This window comes from Lepidochelys olivacea (genome assembly GCF_965140295.1).
Source record: "Lepidochelys olivacea isolate rLepOli2 genome assembly, chromosome: 20".
Lineage (NCBI taxonomy): Eukaryota > Metazoa > Chordata > Testudines > Cheloniidae > Lepidochelys > Lepidochelys olivacea.
In genome coordinates this window covers 16,124,324-16,145,559 of record NC_140430.1, presented here as the reverse complement: position 1 = coordinate 16,145,559, position 21,236 = coordinate 16,124,324, and the positions used below count along the sequence as shown (strand labels likewise).

At 54.5% G+C, this 21,236-nt stretch overlaps 1 protein-coding gene across 6 annotated transcripts in view; it reads right to left on the bottom strand.

Annotated features, from left to right (window-relative positions):
* LOC311510322 (ultra-long-chain fatty acid omega-hydroxylase-like) overlaps positions 1-20,826 on the bottom strand; it is a 29,640-nt gene extending 8,814 nt beyond the window's left edge. The window contains exons 1-5 of one of the 6 annotated variants that reach the window (XM_084609903.1): positions 11,902-11,953; positions 11,438-11,561; positions 9,522-9,744; positions 7,961-8,105; positions 1,840-1,893 (exon numbers count right to left, since the gene is read on the bottom strand). In XM_084609903.1, the coding sequence (XP_084466029.1) occupies positions 1,840-1,893; positions 7,961-8,105; positions 9,522-9,743 (421 nt within the window). In that variant the 5' untranslated portion in view covers position 9,744; positions 11,438-11,561; positions 11,902-11,953. Of the gene's footprint in view, positions 1-1,839; positions 1,894-3,813; positions 3,959-7,960; positions 8,106-9,521; positions 9,745-10,360; positions 10,463-10,935; positions 10,957-11,437; positions 11,688-11,901; positions 11,983-20,780 lie in introns of those variants that run through there. The other 5 variants (XM_084609905.1, XM_084609906.1, XM_084609904.1 and 2 more) reach the window with 5 other exon arrangements.
* Positions 20,827-21,236: the final 410 nt, after the last annotated feature.

The window sequence follows — 21,236 nt, the reverse complement described above, 5'->3', positions numbered from 1 at the left end:
GGGGCACGTGTGGGCATGAACATGCAGGCGCATGCGTGTGTGTACGTGCAGGTGCGTGGTGGTATGCGTATAGAGATACGTGCGCATGTGACGGCGTGTGTGTGATCCTGGGCACACCCATGTGCTGGCGCTCACGGCTATGGCACGAGTAGCTCCAGCTCCACACTGACATAAGAATGGACAGACTGGATCAGCTCAATGGTCCATCCAGCCCAGTCTCCTGTCTGCCAACAGTGGCCATATCCCTCCTTTGTCGTCTCTTTTCCAAGCTGAAAAATCCCCGTCTTTTTAATCTTTCCTCATATGGAACCTGTTCCATACCCCTAGTCATTTTTGTTACCCTTTTATGAACCTTTTCCACGTCCAATATATCTTTTTTGAGATGGAGCAACCACACCTGCATGCAGTATTCAAGATGTGGGGGTACCATGCATTTATACAGAGACAATATGATATTTTTCTGCATTATTATCTCTCCCTTTTCTAATGGTTCCCAACATTCAGTTTGCTTCTTTGACTGCCGCAGCACATTGAGTGAATGTTTTCAGATAACTATCCACAATGACTCCAAGATCTCTTTCTTGAGTGGTATCAGCTGATTCAGGCCCCATCATTATTTATGTATAGTTGGGATTATGTTTTCCAATGTGCGTTACTTTGCATTTATCAGCATTGAATTTCATCTGCCATTTTGTCACCCAGTTTGGAGAGATTCTTTTGAAACTCTTTGTAGTCTGCTTTGGACTTAACCTGAGCGGTTTTGTATCATCTGTAAATTTCGTCACCTGTTTACCCACTTTTCCAGATCATTTATGAATATGTTGAATGGGACTGGTCCCAGTACAGACCCCTGGGGGACACCACTATTACCTCTCTCCATTCTGAAAACTGACCATTTATTCCCACCCTTTGTTTCCAGTCTTTTAACCAGTTACTGATCCAGAAAGGACCTTCCCTCTTATCCCACGATAGCTTACTTTGCTTAAGAGCCTTTGGTGTAGGAACTTGGTGAGTCACTCCCCTTCCCTTGGTCAGTCAGGGACTGCGATGAGGTAATGCTCACCTGACCGTGAAGGGTCAGGGTGGGGGGACACAGCCAAGAGGGAAGAAAGAACATGATAAAAGGGAGAGACATTTGCCATGGTCTTCTTCTCTCTTCCACCTCCATCTACAGACCTCACCAAGCCACTGAAGCGCTGATCAAAGGGGAGAGCCTGGCTGAAGGACAACCAGCTAGCCTGTGGTGAGAAGCATCTAAATTTGTAAGGACAATAAAAGTGTTAAGATCAGCTTAGAATGTGTTTTGCTTTCATTTTGTTTGACCAAATCCGACCTGTTTTGCTTTGACTTATAAATCACTTAAATCTATCTTTGTAGTCAATAAATCTCTTTGTTTATTCTACCTGACGCAGTGCATTTGGTTTGAAGTGTGTCAGAGACTCCCCTTGGGAGAACAAGCCTGGTAAATATCAATTTCTTTGTTAAATTGATGAAATCTCATAAGCTTGCAGCAGGCATAACTGGACACTGCAAGACGGAGGTTCCTAGGGTTGTGTCTGGGACCAGAGATATTGGCTAGTGTCATTCGATTGCACAGACCAAGGAGCAGCTTACATGCCAGGGGCTGTGTGTGAACAGCCCCAGAGTGGGGGTTCTCACAGAAGAGCAGGGTAAGGCTGGCTCCCAGAGTCAAGGATTGGAGTGACCTAGCTGATCATCGGTCCAGATAACACCAGAGGGGAACATCACACCCTCCATTCCTCACAAGCCCCTCCCCTGGGGTCCGGGCCCCATGACACCAAGCACAACAGATCCAAGCCCAGAAGAAAGGGCACTCACCTAGCCAGGGCTTCAGGAAGCCGTAGAACAGGTAGTCCTTGGGTGCGATGGCAACTGTGGGGGAGACCAGAGACGGGCAGGCCCAGGGGTTAGTGCTGAGACACACATGGCTCGGGGGTGCAGAGATGTGGCACACCTGGGGTTTAGTGCTGAGACACACACACGGCAGAGTGGAACAGAGATGGGCGCACCCCGGTGTTAGTGCTCAGACACACACGGCACTGGGGGCAGTAATGGGGTGCGCCCTGGCGTTAGCGCTCACACACACATACACGGTTTAGGACACAGGGAAGGAGTGCAGGACTACTGTTATCAGAGCCCCGGCTGGAGCTGTGGCTCCACTGGGCCCCCTTTTGGTCTGGAAAGGGGCAGCTGCAGGAATGTGGGTCTGTCCAGTGCCCACCTGCTCCTCAGGCTGTTTCCTAAGGAGCCTTGGCGCATCGCCCTGTGAAAGCAGCCCCCATCAGACAAGGCAGAACCCTGCTGGACACCCTGCTCCAGGCTCTACCCTAGGAGCCAGGAGGGTGGCTGCTGGGGCAACGGGACAGGCTCAGTGAACAGCGTGAAGGAGCCACACGACAGGGACCAGGTGCTGAGCCACCAGGCCCCTCACGCAGAGCAGTATTGCTCTGAGCGAGTCACAGACAGGTAGGAGGACACGGGGCACAAGCAGCATCCGCAGCCTGGGCTGGGCCTGCAGCGCGACAGAGACTCCTCCTGGGGCAGTGCCTGTGACCCACGGACTGCGTGAGCTTGGCAGTCACGTGGGGCCTTCACAATAGAGAGCTTGGCATCCTTAAAACTCCCTATTAGCTGTATTCCCTGGCTCTGCGAGCAGAGTGGGGATCCTGTGGCTACAGCAGGGTCTGGAGGGGGCTGGGAGCCAGGACTCCTGGGTTCTATTCCTGTCTCTTACATGGACATGCTGTGTGAGTCCCCTGCCCCCTCTGTACCTCAGTGACTCCCTACCTCGCAGGGCTGTGCGAATGGCTGGCACTCGGGTGGGTGACACGGGAGACGGGCAAAGGTGGCTTGGCAGGCCCAGCTCTCTGAGACTGAGCTGGCCACAGCTGCTCCTCTCCCTGGGTCAGCCAGAGACAATAAGGGGCAGAAACTGCCCCCCCTGCACCACTAGCCCCAGGACCACCCCCTCTCTGCACCATTCTCCAGATTCCCCCACCCCCAACATCCCACTAGCCTCACGGCCATGCACCCCCACAACAGTATCAGCCTCACACTCTCTGCTGCTCCCCATAGGCCCCCCCAAGAATATCGGCCATTTGGTCCTTATGACTCTCCCTGACCTGTTTCTCCCCTGGACCACCTCCCTCACTGTCCCCTTCACCCCACAGCCCTGCCGTGCCCCCTTTGGGACCATGGACTGAGTTGATGAAGGTGTCCCTGAGCCAGCTGGATGCTATCAGATCCCCCACTCGCCTATCACCAGCCAGGGATGCTGGCAGGGCTGCAATGAACCTTTGCTCCCATGGGTCACTGGCCCAGAGCCTGACGGCAGCTCCAGCTGGGCTTCAGCCAGTGCGACGTGCTCCTCTCAGGACGCCAAGGGATGGCTACAGCCTCTGCCCTAACTCCTCTGGGGCCAGGGGGACTCACTAAGGACCCTGGGTTGGCAGCACCCAGCCAGACAAGCAGCCCAATGAACAGCCACCTGCCGAGCTGAGCTCGGCCTGAGACCTGATCCCTTCCCCCAGCCCCGACAGCCAGGCAGCTTCCTCCTCAGCCACGTGGAGGAGGGCTGGTCGCAGCAGCCAGTCCTCCTGGCCGGGGGCTTTTCTAGGGAGCAGCTGCCCTCTCACCACTGGGCCCATGTCCCTAGAGGTCCCGTCATGGCGGGTGCAGCACACATAACATCGAGAGCTCCAGGCGCCTGCTGGGAATCCAACCCCTGCTGAGCCCCAGGACAGACAGACGGACGGACACACGAACTCCTGGGGCTGGGGCCACCCTCACTACCTGACTCCAGCAGCACGGGTTTAACGGCCTCTGGGTGGAAGAGCCGGAGAATGGGAAACCAGGGCCCAAACCACCAAAGGCAGGAGTGGCTGTAGCCCCCGACGAGCTCATCTACGCACTGCATCCCCTCCTCCGTGTTCTGACCCTACAACAAGGAGCCAGGGGTTAGCCACGGGCCAGCTGGGACTCCGGCCACGTCTCCGGCCAGGGCGACATGCTGGGCCCAGCGCCCGACTCAGCCCACTGCAGGAGCGGCAGCTCCCCAAGCAGACCCACTGCTGGCTGCTCTCAGAGCGCCTCTGGCTTCCTTTCTAATGGGGGAGCGGGGGCTGCCCTCACCTGGCAGTCGGTTGGATGGGGCCACTTGGGGCTCCCTGTGTTATTGCAAACACGGCTCCCAGCCATTCTCCGTGCAGAGGTGAACCCGGGGGCTCAGTGGGCAGCGAGCATGAGCCCTCAGCCCCGGCATGAACGGGCTACATGCATTCACACAGCCCCAGCACTGCATCCCCGCCCTGCGCTTCTCTGCCATCCAGCTGAGCTGAGCAGGAGACTGAGGGCTCCTGAGCCCCGAAGCACCTCTCTCCTGGCCCCGTGACATCCAACTCTGCTCCAGGGAGCAACGCTCATTGCTCAGACCCAGCTGCTGGCTTTGAGGACTAAGGCCAGACCTCCCCTCTCTGTGTCCTGCCAAGCCCGCCTGGCACTGGGGGAGGGAGCTGGACTCTGTTCCCGCTGCTGCATCAGCAACGGGATTGTTTACAAAGTTCCCGCAGACTGCACTGGGCTCCTGGGCACAGCGAGTCATACAAAGGGCTGGCGGGGTAGGGCTGGATGCTAGGCTGGCGGGGAGGGGCAGCATTTCTATTTGTTGCTTTGGCTCTGGACTTAGGGCCCTGGTGAAACTTCCAGAGTCACTTCTCAACCACCCTGCAGGGCAGCAGTTCAGGGATGAGCAAACAAGCCCCAGCGTAGCGCCACGTGCCCTTGGCCCTGCGGGCCCAGGCGCCACTTGGAGCAGGGCTAATTGGGAAGAGTGGCAGCAGTACGTTAATGGGGACAGATGTCCCCTCCGCAAGGGGGCAGAAGAGGCTGGAGCAGGAGCCCCCAGGCCAGGGAGCAGCGACCAGGCTGGGGGCTGGATTCCGTCGGAGTCTGGCTTCAGCTCATCGCGCGTCCCCCTGCAGCGCACAGCCCCAGCAACTCGCTCACCAGAGAGGGGCCTGCGCTGGCGGTGCTGGGACACCTGGAGGCGTTCTGCCTGCTCCTGCACTCCTCGCCCACACCCCAGTGGGACTCTGCCCCATCCCCCTATGGCAGCAGGCAGCCTTCTGGGTGCCCCTGGATCCAGAGAGTAGCAGGGGCTGGGCTGGACTCCCCAAAGCAGTAAATGACACAATCTCTCAAGAGCCAAACAGGAATTGGTACAAACTAGGGCACAAGGAAGACCCCACCCCCCAAACACCTGGCCCCCGCAGCTACATGGCCCCATTTTATTCCCCTGCCTCCCTGCACAGAGCACGTTGACGGCCTTTGCCCAGGGTGAGCTGGTGCAGACAGTGGCCTGCAGCAAGAGCAGTCACATCAAGGGAGCTGGAGGAGCTGGACTAAGGCAGCCTGTCCTCCAGGGGGGATCCAGAACCGCCCGGGGGGGAAAAGGGGATTCTGTAGAGCTGCACAGCCCAGCCTGTCCGACAAGGTTTCCGCTGCAGCACGGCCCCAGAGACAGGCTGAAGCTTCCTGGGGCTGCCTGGGCAGAGCTGTCCCACAATGGAGCAGGGAGGCAATAGCCCCTCCCTCCAATGTGCCCCCACCTCAAATAGCACAGCGACAGCTGGGGAGGGGTCTGGAAGGAGCCACCAGAACACCTCAAGCTCTGGGAAACCTACCTCTCTGGGGGAGGCTACAGGAGCCCAATGGATTTAATTTCTTCAAGGGCAGGAAAAGAGGTGCCTAGATCCCAGCTACCAGCCCCTCCATGGGCAGGGATGCCTGGCAGCAGGGGGCTCTGCCATCCAGCAGACAGCAGCAGAGTCAGATCCAGCGGGAACGAACTCAGACTGACAACACAGTGCAGGTGTTTAACAGGGAGGGGATCGAGCCCTGGGAACTGTTAGGATATAGATATTCAGGCCTGTCTGTAAAGGCCTATCCCCTAAGAATTTAGGTGTATTCTTATCACTTGGCTAATTATAGAGGTATAAAAGAAAGATTCAAAATCACTGTCTGCTGGTGTAAGGGCCTTCTCTTACTATGACAGTCTGAGGCCCTGCTCTTAGCTAAGACCTTTGGCTAAGCAGCAGAGGCAGCCATAAGCTGGGAAGCGAACAGTCACATCCTCACATTCCAAACTAGTCACATTGAAATAAGGTGCTATTGGGCTGTTAGGCACTATCAGGACAGGATTGTATGCCTATCACTTCCAGAGAAAGGGAAGTGCCTAGAAAATGTAAAAGGAAACTTAGTTTGATAGCATCCTGTCTGGCAAGAACTCACTTATCAATAGCTGGGATGTGAAATCCTCATTTCTGTATTGTCTTGTCATTATAGTTCCCACTTTGCTATTGTTTGTCTGTATCATCTCTGTCTGGTTCTGTGATTGTTCCTGTCTGCTGTATAATTAATTTTGCTGGGTGTAAACTAATTAAGGTGGTGGGATATAATTGGGTACATAATCATGTTACAATATGTTAGGACTGGTTAGTTAAATTTCAGGAAAATGATTGGTTAAGGTATAGCTAAGCAGAACTCAAGTTTTACTATATAATCTGTAGTCAATGAGGAAGTGAGTGGGTGGGCATGTGGGTGAGGGAAATGGGAACAGGGAATGGGGCTGGGGAAATTGGAATAATGTTTGGCTAAGGGCAGGAATGGGAACAGGGACACAGGTGTAAGGCTCTGTGGTGTCAGAGCTGGGAAGGAGGATACTAAGGAAGGAAACTGGAATCATGCTTGCTGGAAGTTCACCCCAATAAACATCGAATTGTTTGCACCTTTGGATTTCGGGTATTGTTGCTCTCGGTTCATGCGAGAAGGACCAGGGAAGTAAGTGGGTGAAGGAATAAGCCCCCTAACAGGAACAGCTGGCCCAGGGACACAGGGGCTTTGCCATCCCTGGGAGTCTTTACATGGAGATGGGCTGTCCCTTTGTAACGCTCCCTCCAGCACAGCCAGGAGCTCGGGGCTGGCTGAAGGGAGCTCTGGGGAGGGTCTCTGCCTTGTGTGACACCGGCAGTCAGATTAGAGGAGCAGAATGGTCCCTCCTGGCCTGACCCACCCTGCATTCAGCTCTGGGCCCCCTGGACAGTAAACCAATCCCAGGGGTCAAGGCCAGAAGAGGCTGCTGGGCCCACACAGTGCAGAACGCAGGGGAGAGCAGCAAAGGTGGCAGGGAAGGATTGGTTCACCTGGGCAGAGGAGCGAGTCAGTTGAGCCAAGGGGCCTGCACTGATTATGTATGAGAACACGAGGGTTGTGACCCACGGGGCTGGGGGGTTGACCTGGAGCAGAGGGAAACCCAGGCTGGACAGTGCGGACTCCGAGGAGCTATTGCAGGGAGACGGCCATTAGCTCCCCAGGCGGATTGTCCTGTCTGGTGCCTTCCCCAGGGCTCTGGTCGGGCTGCTCTGCAGGGTCTCAGGTGACTGGCTCCCAGCCCTGCCCTGGGGAAGTCAGGAAAGCCTTCATACCACCATGATGTCACATTGGGGGTAAGGGACTGGCTGGGAGCCCTGTCCCTTGGGATGTTCACAGCTAGCCTGGCCAGGGCCCTGGAGAACAGATTGCTGGGGCCAGTCCTGCATAGGTTCCCAGGGGACGGGCTAGAGGGGCCCAGCTGGTGTCTCCCATCTCTGGCCCCACAAGTTGTGTCTATAGTGCACGTAGACACTCGTGACCTGCCCATGTCAGCTGACTCGGACTCAGGGCTGTAAATCTGAGGTATAGACATTTGGGCTTAACTGGAGCCCAAGATCTGGGATCCCACAGGGAGGAGGTCCCAGAGGCCAGGCTCCAGCCCCAGCTGGAATATCTACACTGCAGGGTAACATCCCCACAGTCTGAGCCCGAGCCAGCTACAGGTGTCTACGTGCTGTACGGACATACCCTCAGAGCCTCACCCCCCCCCCCCCCCCAGGAGTCAGCGTACCTGAGGCTGTTGTGATCGGCTTGAGGGAATCAGGGTGCACCAGGCACAGGACTGGCAGGAAGGGCCCCATCCATGTCACAAAGACCTGGGAGAATGTAGCCACTGTTTGGGACACCAGGCTCAGCCCCTCCTCACCAGGTATGAACTGCAGGAGGGACGGGGCAGAGTTAATATAGGAGGGACCCAATCCTACCCGGGACTCCTGAGCAAGTCAGCGCATGCCAGGCAGGGGCAGAATCGGATCCTGTGATCAGAGGCAGGACTGCCGTGTGCAATGCCTCACCAAGTGTATCTGTCAAACCCTCGCTCCTGGCCCAGTGCTCACATCCCATCCATCTTGGGGGATGCTCCCCAGAGCAGGCAATACATTTCCGAGACTGCCCCTCTCCCCAAGGACCTACAGACTGGCCTGACCCCTAGTGTCAGGGGACCCTCCGACACCAACCCTATCTCCCCTCACTGCGCTGGTGGCTGCTCTGAGGCCAAACATGCCTCACTCCAAGCAGCCAGTTGGGTCTCCTAGGTCCCTCTGTGCTCTGAGGGGCAGAGCTCCTGCAATGCCCGATGTCACAGCACATGGTGATTGGCTATGCCCTTGCCAAAGCTACACCAGGTGGGGCCATCCTGCCAGGGGCTTTATAACCCTCCCTGCTCCACAGCAAAGGCGGCCGAACAGGCCCAGGGGCCACTTACCACCAATGCAGGCAGAGCCATTGGGGTGCAGCTGGCTGGCAGGGGTGTCACGGGGCTGGGCCAGGGAGCATGGCAGGGGCCAGTGGTGAGCAGAGATGCTTCTATGGATTGGTTCCCTTAGAGCCCCTGCCACTGGGCAAGTGTGTGGGCACCAGCACCCAGAGCCACCCACCAGGGCACATCCCACGCTCAGCCTGGGGCCCTGCCTGGAGACTGTGGCATTTGAGTGCAGGGCACTGTGTGATTAGGGGGCCATTTGCACCCCTGTCTCACTCTGCATGTGGGCCGGCATCCCACCTGCCCCATCCAGTGCCAGAGGTGGATCCCAGGGCCCTGCCGTATCCGGGGTGCATCAGACCCAGCAGCCATAGGAAGGGCCCCACCCACAGCAGAGAGGGAGCAGCAGCGTGGCTAATGCCTCTGCCTCCAGCTCAGGCCCGCCTCGTTGGGTCAGGAAGTCTGACTGAGTTCAGACGCTGCTCACTCTGGTGCCAGACAGGGCGCGTGCTGAGAACCTGGCGGAGCTGTCCCAGGACCCTCGTCTCCTACCCCTGCTCGGTCCCAACCCCATTCCCATGTGTCATGCAGCTGCAGCGAGCACGGCGCCCTGAGCAACCTGCCATGCCATGCTCCCCTTGCCAGCACCAGCTGGGGCCAAAGCCCTTCACCTGGGAGAGAGGGAGAGGCTTGAACCAGCAGGGTCACCTGCCCCCAGCCCTCTCAGGGGCTATTCTACCAGCCCCTCCCTTGGGGTGGGCCAGGGTGGCTCCTCCCAGCAGGGGTCAAGCCATGTCTCAGTGGCAACAAGGAGTAAGAGGGGAGAAAAGACACTCACCCCCTTCTCGCCCCCACGGGACATGACACCTACCATCCCCAAGTGTCCCAGCAGCCAGTTGCGACGCGGAGGCTCCGGGAAGCAGCGCAGCCGCTGGCAGGTCACATAGTAGCGGTGCCAGGATCTCCCAAGCTGCAGGAGGGTGCGGAAGAGCAGGGCCAGCAGAGCAAGGAGCAGGGCGGAAACGGTGTAGGCGCGGAAGGGGGTCCGCTCCATGCTCAGCAGCTCCAGCACCCAGTCCGTGAGCGGCAGCATCCTGGGGGGAAAGACCGGGCTGTTACCGGGGGTGAACTGCCACTGGGTCCCTTTGTTACAAGCTGTATGTACGTTACTGAGCTGCTGAGAGGTAGATACACTGGAGGGTAGGGAAGGGTCCAGAGTGACCTAGACAAATTGGAGGACTGGGCCAAAAGAAATCTGAGGAGGTTCAACAGGGACAAATGCAGAGTCCTGCACTTAGGAAGGAGGAATCCCATGCACCGCTACAGTCTGGGGACCGACTGGCTAAGCAGCAGTTCTGCAGAAAAGGACCTGGGGATTACAGTGGATGAGAAGCTGGATATGAGTCAGCAGTGTGCCCCTGTTGCCAAGAAGGCCGACGGCATATTGGTAGGAGCATTGCCAGCAGATTGAGGGAAGTGATTATTCCCCTCTATTCGGCACTGGTGAGGCCACACCTGGAGTCCTGTGTCCAGTTTTGGGCCCCCCACCTCAGGAAGGATGTGGACAAATTTGAGAGAGTCCAGCGGAGGGCAATGAAAATGATTAGAGGGCTGGGGCACCTGACTTACACGGAGAGGCTGAGAGAACTGGGCTTGTTTAGTCTGCAGAAGAGAAGAGTGAGCGGGGATTTGACAGCAGCCTTCAACTACCTGAAGGGGGATTCCAAAGAGGATGGAGCTCAGCTGTTCTCAGTGGTAGCAGATGACAGAACAAGAAGCAGTGGTCTCAAGTTGCAGTGTGGGAGGTCTAGGCTGGATATTAAGAAACACTATTTCACTGGGGGGGTGGTAAAGCACTGGAATGGGTTCTCTAGGGAGATGGTGGAATCTCCTTCCTTCAAGGTTTTTAAGGCCCAGCTTGACAAAGCCTTGGCTGGGATGATTTAGTTGGGGTTGGTCCTGCTTTGAGCAGGGGGTTGGACTAGATGACCTCCTGAGGTCTCTTCCAACCCTAATCTTCTATGATTTTATGTGTGAGCCAGGAGAGAACCCAGCCCCCCTAGCCAGCCAATAACCCTTCCTGCTCCTAACCCCCCAGGCTCCCCCACACAGCCAATAGCCCTTTCTGCTCCCCAGAGGCAGCGTGTGCGTGTGTGTGTGGGGGGGTCACACAGGGTCACATATCCCCCTCTCCCCCCAAGACTTCTACCAGGGTTTATATCCACTGGAGCCACCTGGCTCTTCCCCAGGGCACAGGCTGGGGCTGGCTGGTGTAGGAGACTCACTGCCGACTTCTCCCTCTCCTCACACAGGCCTGGGCTCTGCAAAACTGCCGCGAGCTTCCCCTGGGCGGGCAGGGCAAGGCACTTGGCAGCAGGGCGCTGGCTCCCTCGGCCATGCTGCAGAGTGGCTAGTGCTCGCATCTCTTCCCGGCTCCTGCTCCCTCCGCATACAGCTGGCTCTAGCCCTCCGTGCCCAGCACCTCCCTGGCGCAGCTGGCTCCTTTCCTGCCCTTCCCCCCTGCACAGAGCTGGCTCAGGGCTGCCGCACAGAGCTGGACCTTGCCCCAGCTGCCTGCAGGCTCAGGGCGGTTCCCGCCCAGCTAGAGCCTCTCCGGGACCCTCCTGCACACAGCTGGCTTCAAGCTTTTACTCCCGGCGCCTCCAGCTCCTGCCCGTCTCCCCCCATCACACACCTGGGGCTGGGCTCTCCTGGGGGGCACAACGGCCACTCCCCGCCTGCCTACCTACCCCAAAGCCGGCCTTCCCCAGGCCCTGGCTTCCTTACCTGCCAGAGCTCCCTGGACACCAGCTGCAGCAGCCTTTCCCTTGGGTCCTACAGCCTGACAAGTCTGGTGCAGCCAAGGAGGGACTTCCCCGCCGCGGTGGGCTGTAACCTCAGGAGCAGCTGCCTGCAAGACCGGTCCCCAGCTGAGACTCCATAGCACGGCGTGCAAAGCCGCTCTGGAAACCAAAACGCCTTTGTCCCCGGCGCGCCTGCCCTGAGCCCCGCTGCGTGCCCCCAGAGCCTTTGCATCGCTCCGCGCCCTCAATAGTTATGGGGCACCTCCGCTGCCGCCCCACCAGCAGCCCTCCGAGCCCTGCCCCCCACCCCCGGCTCCCCCTCCCAGCCCGGGGCATTCGCTGCTGCCGGGATCCCGGCTCATGGGAAGCCCCGCTGACACCGAGCGGGGGGGGCTGGGCCATGCAGAGCCCGACCCGGGCAGGGGACGAACCAGCCGCTCCGCTCACCTGGGCCGGGCACGGACGCTGGGACTCACGGGCTAAGCTCCGGGAGTGGCCTTCATAGCCAGGCGGGGCCAGAGGAGGGGCTTGGCTTGGCTCGGCTCGGCTCGGCTCCGCTCCGTGGGTGATGGGCTCCAGGCTGGGACACGATCGCCCCCTACCGGGGGTCCGCACGGGTCGGGGTGTGGCTCCGAGCAGCCGCAGCCCGGGGCCGTCGCTTGGCTCCAGCGCCGGCAGAGCCCGGCCCGCCAGCTCCAGAGAGCAGGGGCCACAGCTCACGCTCCAGCCCGCAGGGCCCGGGAGCCACCTCTGCTCTTGTATCAGCAGCTGATTTGTCTGCCCGGTTCCACCCGGGGGGCACTGTGCCGCTGCCCGTCCCTGCTCCCCCCCCAGCTCTCCCCATAGCGACTGCAGAGACCGCAGCGCTATGCTGGTGCCAGCCAGGGGCCCTTGTCTCTCTGGCGAGGGGGCAGGGAGCCCAGCCTGGTGCTCAGGGCCTCTGCAGCTGGCCGGACACCGGAGGGGAAAGCCCAGCCTCCCCCCACCAGCCAGCATGAATTGGCTCTGCACTGGATGAACCTGGGCCCATCACACTGTTGGGAACACTGGGGCATGGCCACTAGGTAACTCGAGGGGATGGAAGACCACGAGTGTCGATGAAGCCCCCTTGCACTAGGCCCCGGTGTCCTTGGCCCCCCCCTCCTGCCTGGAGGCACTCGCAGCAGCTCTGCGTGCTAGGCCCAAGGGTCCTTGGCCCTCCCGCCTGGAGGCACACACAGCAGTTATGCTGAGAATCTGCAACAGTATGTTGCAGAGTCAGACTGCCTGAAACTAAGCAAGGCCAAACAGGGGAGATATGGAAGAACAATGCTGAATAAAGCAGCTTTATGTAGAGTTTAACAAATGATACAGAGAATCAGGGAACTAGCTGGGAACTGGATTGGCTGGCTATATGGATACTTGGGGCAGCTTGCTATTGGATAAGTATGCTGGGAAAAAGAATGTATAAAAGCCTGTGTAACTTCCTGCTCTGTTGTGCAGGATTTGAGATTTTATTCTCCCTGTACCTTTTTGTAGCTGCAAATAAACTTTTCTGCTTCTCCACCCCGTTGTGATTATTGGGTGCAGCACACTGGGTAATGAACCAACTCAAGCTGTTGTTCAGCCTCTCGGCACTGGGTGCCGGCAACAGTTTTTGGCGTCCCTGGGTGGGCGACGAGGCTGCAATTTAGCCTTGCCCGGACCCCTCCTGGAGGTCGAGGATTGCGGCGAGAACCGACGCCCAGCGCGCACCGGTGAGTTCATCGGGGGCCTCGGAGGAGACGCGATTTGATCGACCCCAGAGGGCACAACGGTGCAACGCACTCATATAGTGGAGAAGCAGTTGTGGACGGCGGTGAAGAACCGGTCCCTTGGATAAGGTAGGAACCTTTTAAAATCCGGATTATATGCTCTGTTGGAACCTGGGGACGCCCAGAGTTACCCTGTAGGTATGGGACAGGGACAGAGCTCAGAGGTTAGGGCACGGTGTACGCCCCTAGAGTGCATTCTAGCAAACTGGAAGGTATTTGGTGCGGATCCGATGACTAAGAGCCAATTAAAACGATTCTGTACAGTTGACTGGCCTCAATATCAACTAGAGGACCAGGAGTGGTGGCCACCAGGAGGGTCAATTAATTACAACACGATCCTTCAGTTACTCCTGTTCTGTCAGAGAACAAGGAAATGGAATGAACATATGTATGCGCATTTGTTTCTGACTTTATGTACTCGACCAGATATTTTACAGCGCTGTAATCTGACTCCGACTGGTTCGGTAGCAGCTAATGTTAGCCTCCAGACCCCCACCCCCACTGTAATGGCAGAGCCGGTGTCCCCTTCGGCCCCTACACCCACACCTTGTAAGTCCCCAATGGTTGGCCTATACCCCTTAATCACTGAAACTAAAGTCGCCCGGTCTGGATCAGACAGGCGTCCTGCCACAACTATGCAGGTTTATACTCATGTGCCCTTTAATCCTGTGGATTTGGCTGCTTTCAAAGCACAGGCAGAAGAGTTTTCCACCAACCCAAGCAGGTTTATATCAGTCTTTGAGGGGTGCCTCAGTAGTCACAAGCCGGTTGAGACGACTGTAATATCCTCCTGAGAACCCTGTTGTCTGAGGTGGAGAGGGATCAGGTTACAGCTAAGGCAAGGGGAGCGTCAGCTTTCAAGCAAAAGAAAGGAAGCTATCTGTCAAGTTCCTACCCCAAGTAACCGTAAGCGGCTCAGGGCATTTCTGGGTATGGCAGGCTTTTGCAGGATATGGATCCCAGAGTTTGGACTGTGGGCTAAACCCCTGTACGACTGTGTAAAAGGAGCAGATCATGACCCCTTCTATTGGACCCCAGAGGCTGACAGGGCATTTAAAATTCTGAAAAGAAAATTGATGGAAGCCCCGGCTCTGGGCCTGCCAGATCTCTCTAAGCCGTTTCCGTTGTATGTACATGAATGAAGGGGGGTGGCCCTAGGAGTGCTTACACAGCTGTTAGGAGCATGGAAGCGTCCTGTGGCTTATTTTTCTAAGCAATTGGATCAGGTTGCAAAGGGTTGGCCGGCATGTTTACGGGCGGTCGCAGCTACTGCCCTATTGCTTGAGGAAGCCGAGAAGCTAACATTGGGAGGGGTTATGCAAATCTATACTCCCCATATGGTCCGAGCCTTATTGGATGCAAAGGGAGGGCTCTGGCTCACCCAGGCTCGGATTGCTCGGTACCAGGCTAAGCTGTTAGAGAACTCTGAAGTCACCCTACAGCCTTGCCCCTCCCTTAACCCAGCCACTCTCTTGCCAGAAACAGAGGAACAGAAACATGACTGTTTAAAGATCATAGATGTCCAGTACTCCAGCCGTCCGGATTTAAAGGATGTACCTCTCCCAAATGCAGATTATGAGTGGTACACTGATGGTAGCAGTACTGTAATAGATGGGCAAAGGAGGGCGGGTTATGCTGTTGTGACCCTTCATGACACTGTGGAAGCTGAAGGTTTGCCTGCTGGGACCTCTGCCCAGCTTGCCGAACTAATAGCCCTGACCCGTGCACTTGAACTGTCAAAAGGAAAGCGGGTCAACATTTTTACTGATTCAAAGTATGCTTTTGGTGTGCTGCATGCTCATGCTGGCCTGTGGAAGCAAAGGGGAATGCTGACAGCCCAAGGCTCCCCAGTCAAGTACGGGCCCCAAATCCTCCGGCTCCTAGAAGCTGTACAACTCCCCTCGGAAGTGGCGGTGGTACACTGTAAAGCCCATCAAAGGGAGGATCAAGATGTGGCCAGAGGTAACGCCCGGGCAGATAGAGAGGCTAAGCATGCTGCCACCCTGCCATCCCCTCAGGCTGAGAACGCCCATATGCATGCCCTTATCCCATCAGTAGGGGAGCTTCCAACCCCTCAGTACTCTGGGGAGGAGAGACAGCTAACTGACAAACTCGGTCTCCGGGAAAAGGAGGGATGGCTCCATTCCCCAGAAGGGAAGGTCCTCTTACCAAAGGGCCTAATCCGGCCAGTGCTGCAGAAACTACATCAAACCGCTCATGCTGGCAGGGAAGCACTTATCCAGCTAATGGGAAAATACTTTATCACTTCCGGACTCCGACCCCTGGCTGCCCAGGTACAAGCGGACTGCTTAGTCTGCCAAAAGAATAACCCCCGACCGGGACATCCTGTGCCACCAGCTGCCCTAGAACCCACTCCGGGCCCCGGACAAGTGTGGCAAATAGACTTTACTGAGTTTCCCCGGACTCAAGGGTTCAAATATCTCCTTGTTATAGTGGATTGGTTCAGCGGATGGCCAGAAGCCTTCCCCTGCCGTAATTGCACTGCCAGAACAGTGGCCCTCATGTTTGTTAAGGAGATCGTTCCTCGCTTTGGACTCCCCCGGTGGATGGAATCTGACAATGGGACACACTTCACGTCAAAATCATTCAAAGCATCTCACATGCCTTACAGATCCCCTGGAAACTCCATACGCCCTGGAGACCGCAAGCCAGTGGGGTAGTGGAGCGTACCAATCAGACCCTTAAACGGCATCTCTCAAAAGTGTGCCAAGAAGCCTCACTGCGATGGCCTGATGCTTTGCCCCTCGTCCTACTCCGTATCCGCGTTCTCCCAAAGGGTAGATTAGGGCTCAGTCCCTTTGAAATTATGTTTGGAAGGGCATGGCCTATGAATGGCACCCCGGTTCTGTCAGGGGAATGGGAGTTGGGTAATGGCTTTTTGTCACAGTATATGTGTTCCCTGTCTGCTGTTCTCTTGTCTCTTCACAGGTATACCAAGGATTCCCAGCCTCTCCCCTTGGACTCTCCCGTTCACTCCTTACAGCCCGGTGACTCTGTGCTTGTTCGCACCTGGAAAGACGAGCCTCTCCAGGAAAAGTGGAAAGGACCCTATACCGTCCTGCTGATCTCCCATACAGCGGCAAAGATCGAGGGACACAAGAACTGGATCCATCATCTGAAGGCAGTACCTGCCCCCTCGTCAGCAGAACAGTGGACCATCCAACCTGCTGACTCCTCATCTAGTGACGATCTCGGGCTAAAGCTACTGTTTAAAAGACACAAATAGCGGACACCTTAATGCTAAAATGGGCCCACCCAGGTACTGAAGACCCTGGGTTGGGAAGACTCTGGTAATAATTAATTGGGTAACATTGTTATTCTCTGTATTGGTATTTCCAAACTGTGCATATCGGGAGCATAACTCCTTTGTTTTGCTTGCGCACCATGTTGCTAATTTAACAAACCAGACTGATTGCTGGGTATGTGCTCCAACTCCACTATCCCCCAAAACGGGAATGCCCCTTGACATGCTGCCCTTGACCCTAGCAGAATTAGCCGCCACCAAAGAGCAGGAAAGAACGGACTCGCTGTTCTGGAACAAGATCTCTTTACAGCAAGCCACCTATCAGGACCAGGAGTATTCAGTTGCAGTACTCACTGAGGGAGTGTTATGTTTTACCTGAAACCAATCTAATCACTATGGGCATCCTGTGGGAAAGAGCTCCTGTGTTATTACACAGTGGGCTGATGGGTATTAAATAAAGACCAACAGGGGAGGCCAACAGTGTGGGTGTAATGGTTCCTCCCCTTTTAGGGAAACACTTACAAATAATCTTACCACAAAAAAAGGGGTTTGGAAATGTAACTTGCCGTTCAGTTAATATCTCCAATGTAGCAAGCCAATGGTGGGTTTGTAGTAGTCCCTATGGCAAGTGTAATTTGAATGGCACAATTAGAAATGCCCCCACTTGTACCCAATCAGGAGGATGGGATGCCCCCCTAGGGGCATATGAACTGTTTGGAAAAGCAGCCTTAAATATCCCAGAAATCCCCTTAAGAAACAGTCCTTACTGGGCCCTACAAAGTCACTATTTTGTATGTGGCCGAAAGGCTTACAAGGTACTGCCAGCCAACTGGACAGGTAGCTGTTATATAGCTCATGGAGTTCCTCATCTTTCCATAACTGCCACACTGCCCAAAGAAAAGATTAAAAATGCCCGAGACACCTCTGTTGAGTCACAAGAAAAGACCCTGCGGCGACTGACTACGGCATTAGAGGGCAATATGAAGAATCCCCTCACAACCGAGAAGCTGGTACGGTGCTCTGTACTAGGAATAGCACCACTGTTTACTGGGCCAGCCATGGCATGCATAGGCCGCTATACTGTAAGGCTGCAGATGGTACTTAAAAAGGTGGCCTTAAAGTTAAAAAACTCGGTTAGTAATTTAGGGTCAGCAGTAAAAACTTTAAATAAAGAGGTACAGCAGCTCAGGACGTTTTCCCTCCAAAACAGGCTGGCTTTGGACTATCTCTTGGCATCCCAAGGAGGGGTTTGTGCCCTCGTCGGGCCCCAATGTTGTGTATATGTAAATGATAGCAGTTATGAAATCTATGAAAAGGTGGTACAGGCTGAGGCCCATGCCCGAGCCGGAGCACAGGTTGCCTATACTGCCCCAGAGAGCGATTGGTTGCAAACCTTATTTTCAGGCTGGGGTTTGTCGTCTTGGCTTGGTGGTTTATTTAGCCTGCTATTGAAAATTCTCTTTCCTGTATTGCTTGTATTACTGGTATTATGCTGTGCAGTATCATGTGTCAGGGCCCTTTTGCAAAAGTTAATAAGTCATTCTCTTCAGGGCTATCACAAAGTGCTTATGCAAAGTCATATTGTAAAAAAATAAGTAGCCCAAGTGAGAAAACTCAGAGCCAAGGCTGTTGAGTGTTCTCAAAGGGGGGAGTTGTTGGGAACACTGGGGCATGGCCACTAGGTAACTCGAGGGGATGGAAGACCACGAGTGTCGATGAAGCCCCCTTGCACTAGGCCCCGGTGTCCTTGGCCCCCACTCCTGCCTGGAGGCACTCGCAGCAGCTCTGCGTGCTAGGCCCAAGTGTCCTTGGCCCCCCCGCCTGGAGGCACACACAGCAGTTATGCTGAGAATCTGCAACAGTATGTTGCAGAGTCAGACTGCCTGAAACTAAGCAAGGCCAAACAGGGGAGATATGGAAGAACAATGCTGAATAAAGCAGCTTTATGTAGAGTTTAACAAATGATACAGAGAATCAGGGAACTAGCTGGGAACTGAATTGGCTGGCTATATGGATACTTGGGGCAGCTTGCTATTGAATAAGTATGCTGGGAAAAAGGATGTATAAAAGCCTGTGTAACTTCCTGCTCTGTTGTGCAGGATTTGAGATTTTATTCTCCCTGTACCTTTTTGCAGCTGCAAATAAACTTTTCTGCTTCTCCACCCCGTTGTGATTATTGGGTGCAGCACACCGGGTAACGAACCAACTCAAGCTGTTGTTCAGCCTCTCGGCACTGGGTGCCGGCAACAACACGAAGCCACTGCACAGACCCAAACACACACCCAGGGAGCCCATCCAGAACAGTGTCATTTTCAGAAAAAGCCCAGCTAACCCGCCACTTTACACCCCGTGAACATCTGACACCCACAGCCTGGGACTGCTCCCTTGTGTGTGTCTGAAAGCGAAGTTAGGGAGTGTAAACAAACAGTAGTCCAGGTTGCTCTGAGACCTAATTCAAAGTTAAACATGCAGGAAGTTAATACACTGTTAATCTTTCATCAATTTACCTCTACTAGCAAATTGACACCAGTTATGGTACAGAATAAAAAACTAGCTTGGAACGCAGTCATAACTCCATATTAATAATGGTGCTCGCTGGTCACTGGCGGTGAGTGACCCTGAGCCTCAGCACATACAAGTGTGAGTCTCTTTGGGGGCCAAAGGAGCTGCTCTGGAGCTTCAGTAGACCCCTAGGGCTATGGCGTCACTGCAAAACGGGCATAGCGCTGATCAAGTACAACCCTAGTGGAGACAAGGCTCTGGAATTTCTACTTCCATGTAGCTAGGTGAGCTCAAGCTGAAGTGTGTGCGTGCGGGGGGTCTAGTGTTGACCTCAGCAAGTTACATGGAGGTAAAAACTACTTGTCCCTCGTCTCCACTAGGGCTGTATATTGAGATGCGGAGAATTTAAGGCCAGAAGAGTCCATTAGATCAGCGTTTCCCAAGCTGTGCTCCGTGGAACACTGGTGTTCCTCATGAGGTGAAGAGGTGTTCCGTGAAAGAATCTAGAGTTTAATTATGACTCTTGCCCTTCATTTTTGTACTACTTTATAAGCACTTTCCAGTTCGAAATTGTTAGTTCAAGTTATTTTAAATTTGTATTTTTGCTTTGTTTTATAAAATAAAATATATTTGAGCATAAATAACGCAATTTTTTATTTGAAAACCAAACGACTACAGAATAATATTATAAGTATTCGGTAATAGACTAAAAAGTGCTCCGTGGCCAAAACAGTTTGGGAGACGCTGCATTAGATCATCCAGTCTGACCTCCACAGGCCCTTCCACGTCACTCAGCTACCCCTGCATTGAGCCCAGTAACTTGCGTTGGACTAAAGCATCTCCCAGAAAGGCCTCCAGCCTGGATCTGTAAACATCAAGAAATGGAGAATCCACCACTTCCCCTGGGAGTTTATTCCAATGGCTAATCCCCCTTTACAGAGCTATCACCCCTGTACAGGGTGACCACATGTACCGATTTTTGGCTCTCTCTCTCTCATATAGGCTCCTATTACCCCTCACCCCCCGTCCCGATTTTTCACATTTGCTGTCTGGTCACCCTACCCCTGTAGAAACAACTGTTTTGTCAGTGAAGTTGTAGCCAACGTGTGTCAAAGCTCATGTCCGTGTGACAAGGCTGAATCCCCAGTCTGTCACTCCGAGTGCGGAAGGTGGGGGCCTGCAAGGCTTCTAAAAATTAATACTGGCCACTCCAAGCTTGTATTACACTCCCAAGATTTCAGCTTTTCTCTGACCTTGACTTGGTAAACGCTGCCACCACCCAAATGCAAAACAAAACAACAACAACAAAAAAACCCCAAAGAAAACCCTTGGATCCAGGAAGGAACACTTGGGAATTCCTCCCTGTGGGGTACCCTCAAGCCCTTTCATGCCCCTCCGGGGAAGAGCTGAGAAAGAAAACAAAGGAAATTAGCTGTTGCCACCAGCTAATCAAACAACATGCACAAACCTCCTAGGACACCAAAAATCCAATCCTGTTCTTAAAAAAGGTAAAAAAAAAATTTAAAAAGAAAAAAATATATCTAGGAGCTTAGGCTTTTGCGAGATTTTAAAAGCGCAATTCCAAATATTAAGCACCCAACTAGCTTTTGGGGGGGTTCAGCTTAAAGGTTACAAGCAAAGAATAGCATCGGGGTTAGCACAGAGGAGATCCCCAAGTCAAAATAAAAAAATAAACCTGATTGTGTCTAACAAAACATTCCCTGTCCAAATAATTTCTTCTAGGTATGGAAGATGAAATGTCATACCTGGTTCAAGCCTTACACAACACTGCTGCTCCATGTCTCCTTCTCCGGAGAACAGACAAAGGGAAAGTTTCTTTCTCAATTTTAAAAAGTTCTAACTTCCCATTGGCTCTTGTGGTCAGGTGCCCACTCCTTTCCTTTTACCTGCGGGCTTGTTAACCCATTACAGGTAAAGCAGAGAACAGACAAGAAGGAATGTTACAGCTAACTGGCTGGCTGGGTGTTCATAAACGGGGGCTACCCCCCACCCTTCATTTATCACACCTTGTTCACTTACTCCTGGTCTCATTGCGTTCTGAGGATGTCTGAAAGCAACCTTGACTTCCAGCAAACTAAGTGTGGGGCTGGATTTGCTTCCAGGGCTTTTACAGAAAATAACTGAAAACAGCACACAGTAGCTGAAGACAATTGAAATAAGGATAAGAGATAAGGAGCTTTTCTGAGAGGGGATGCTCCCCA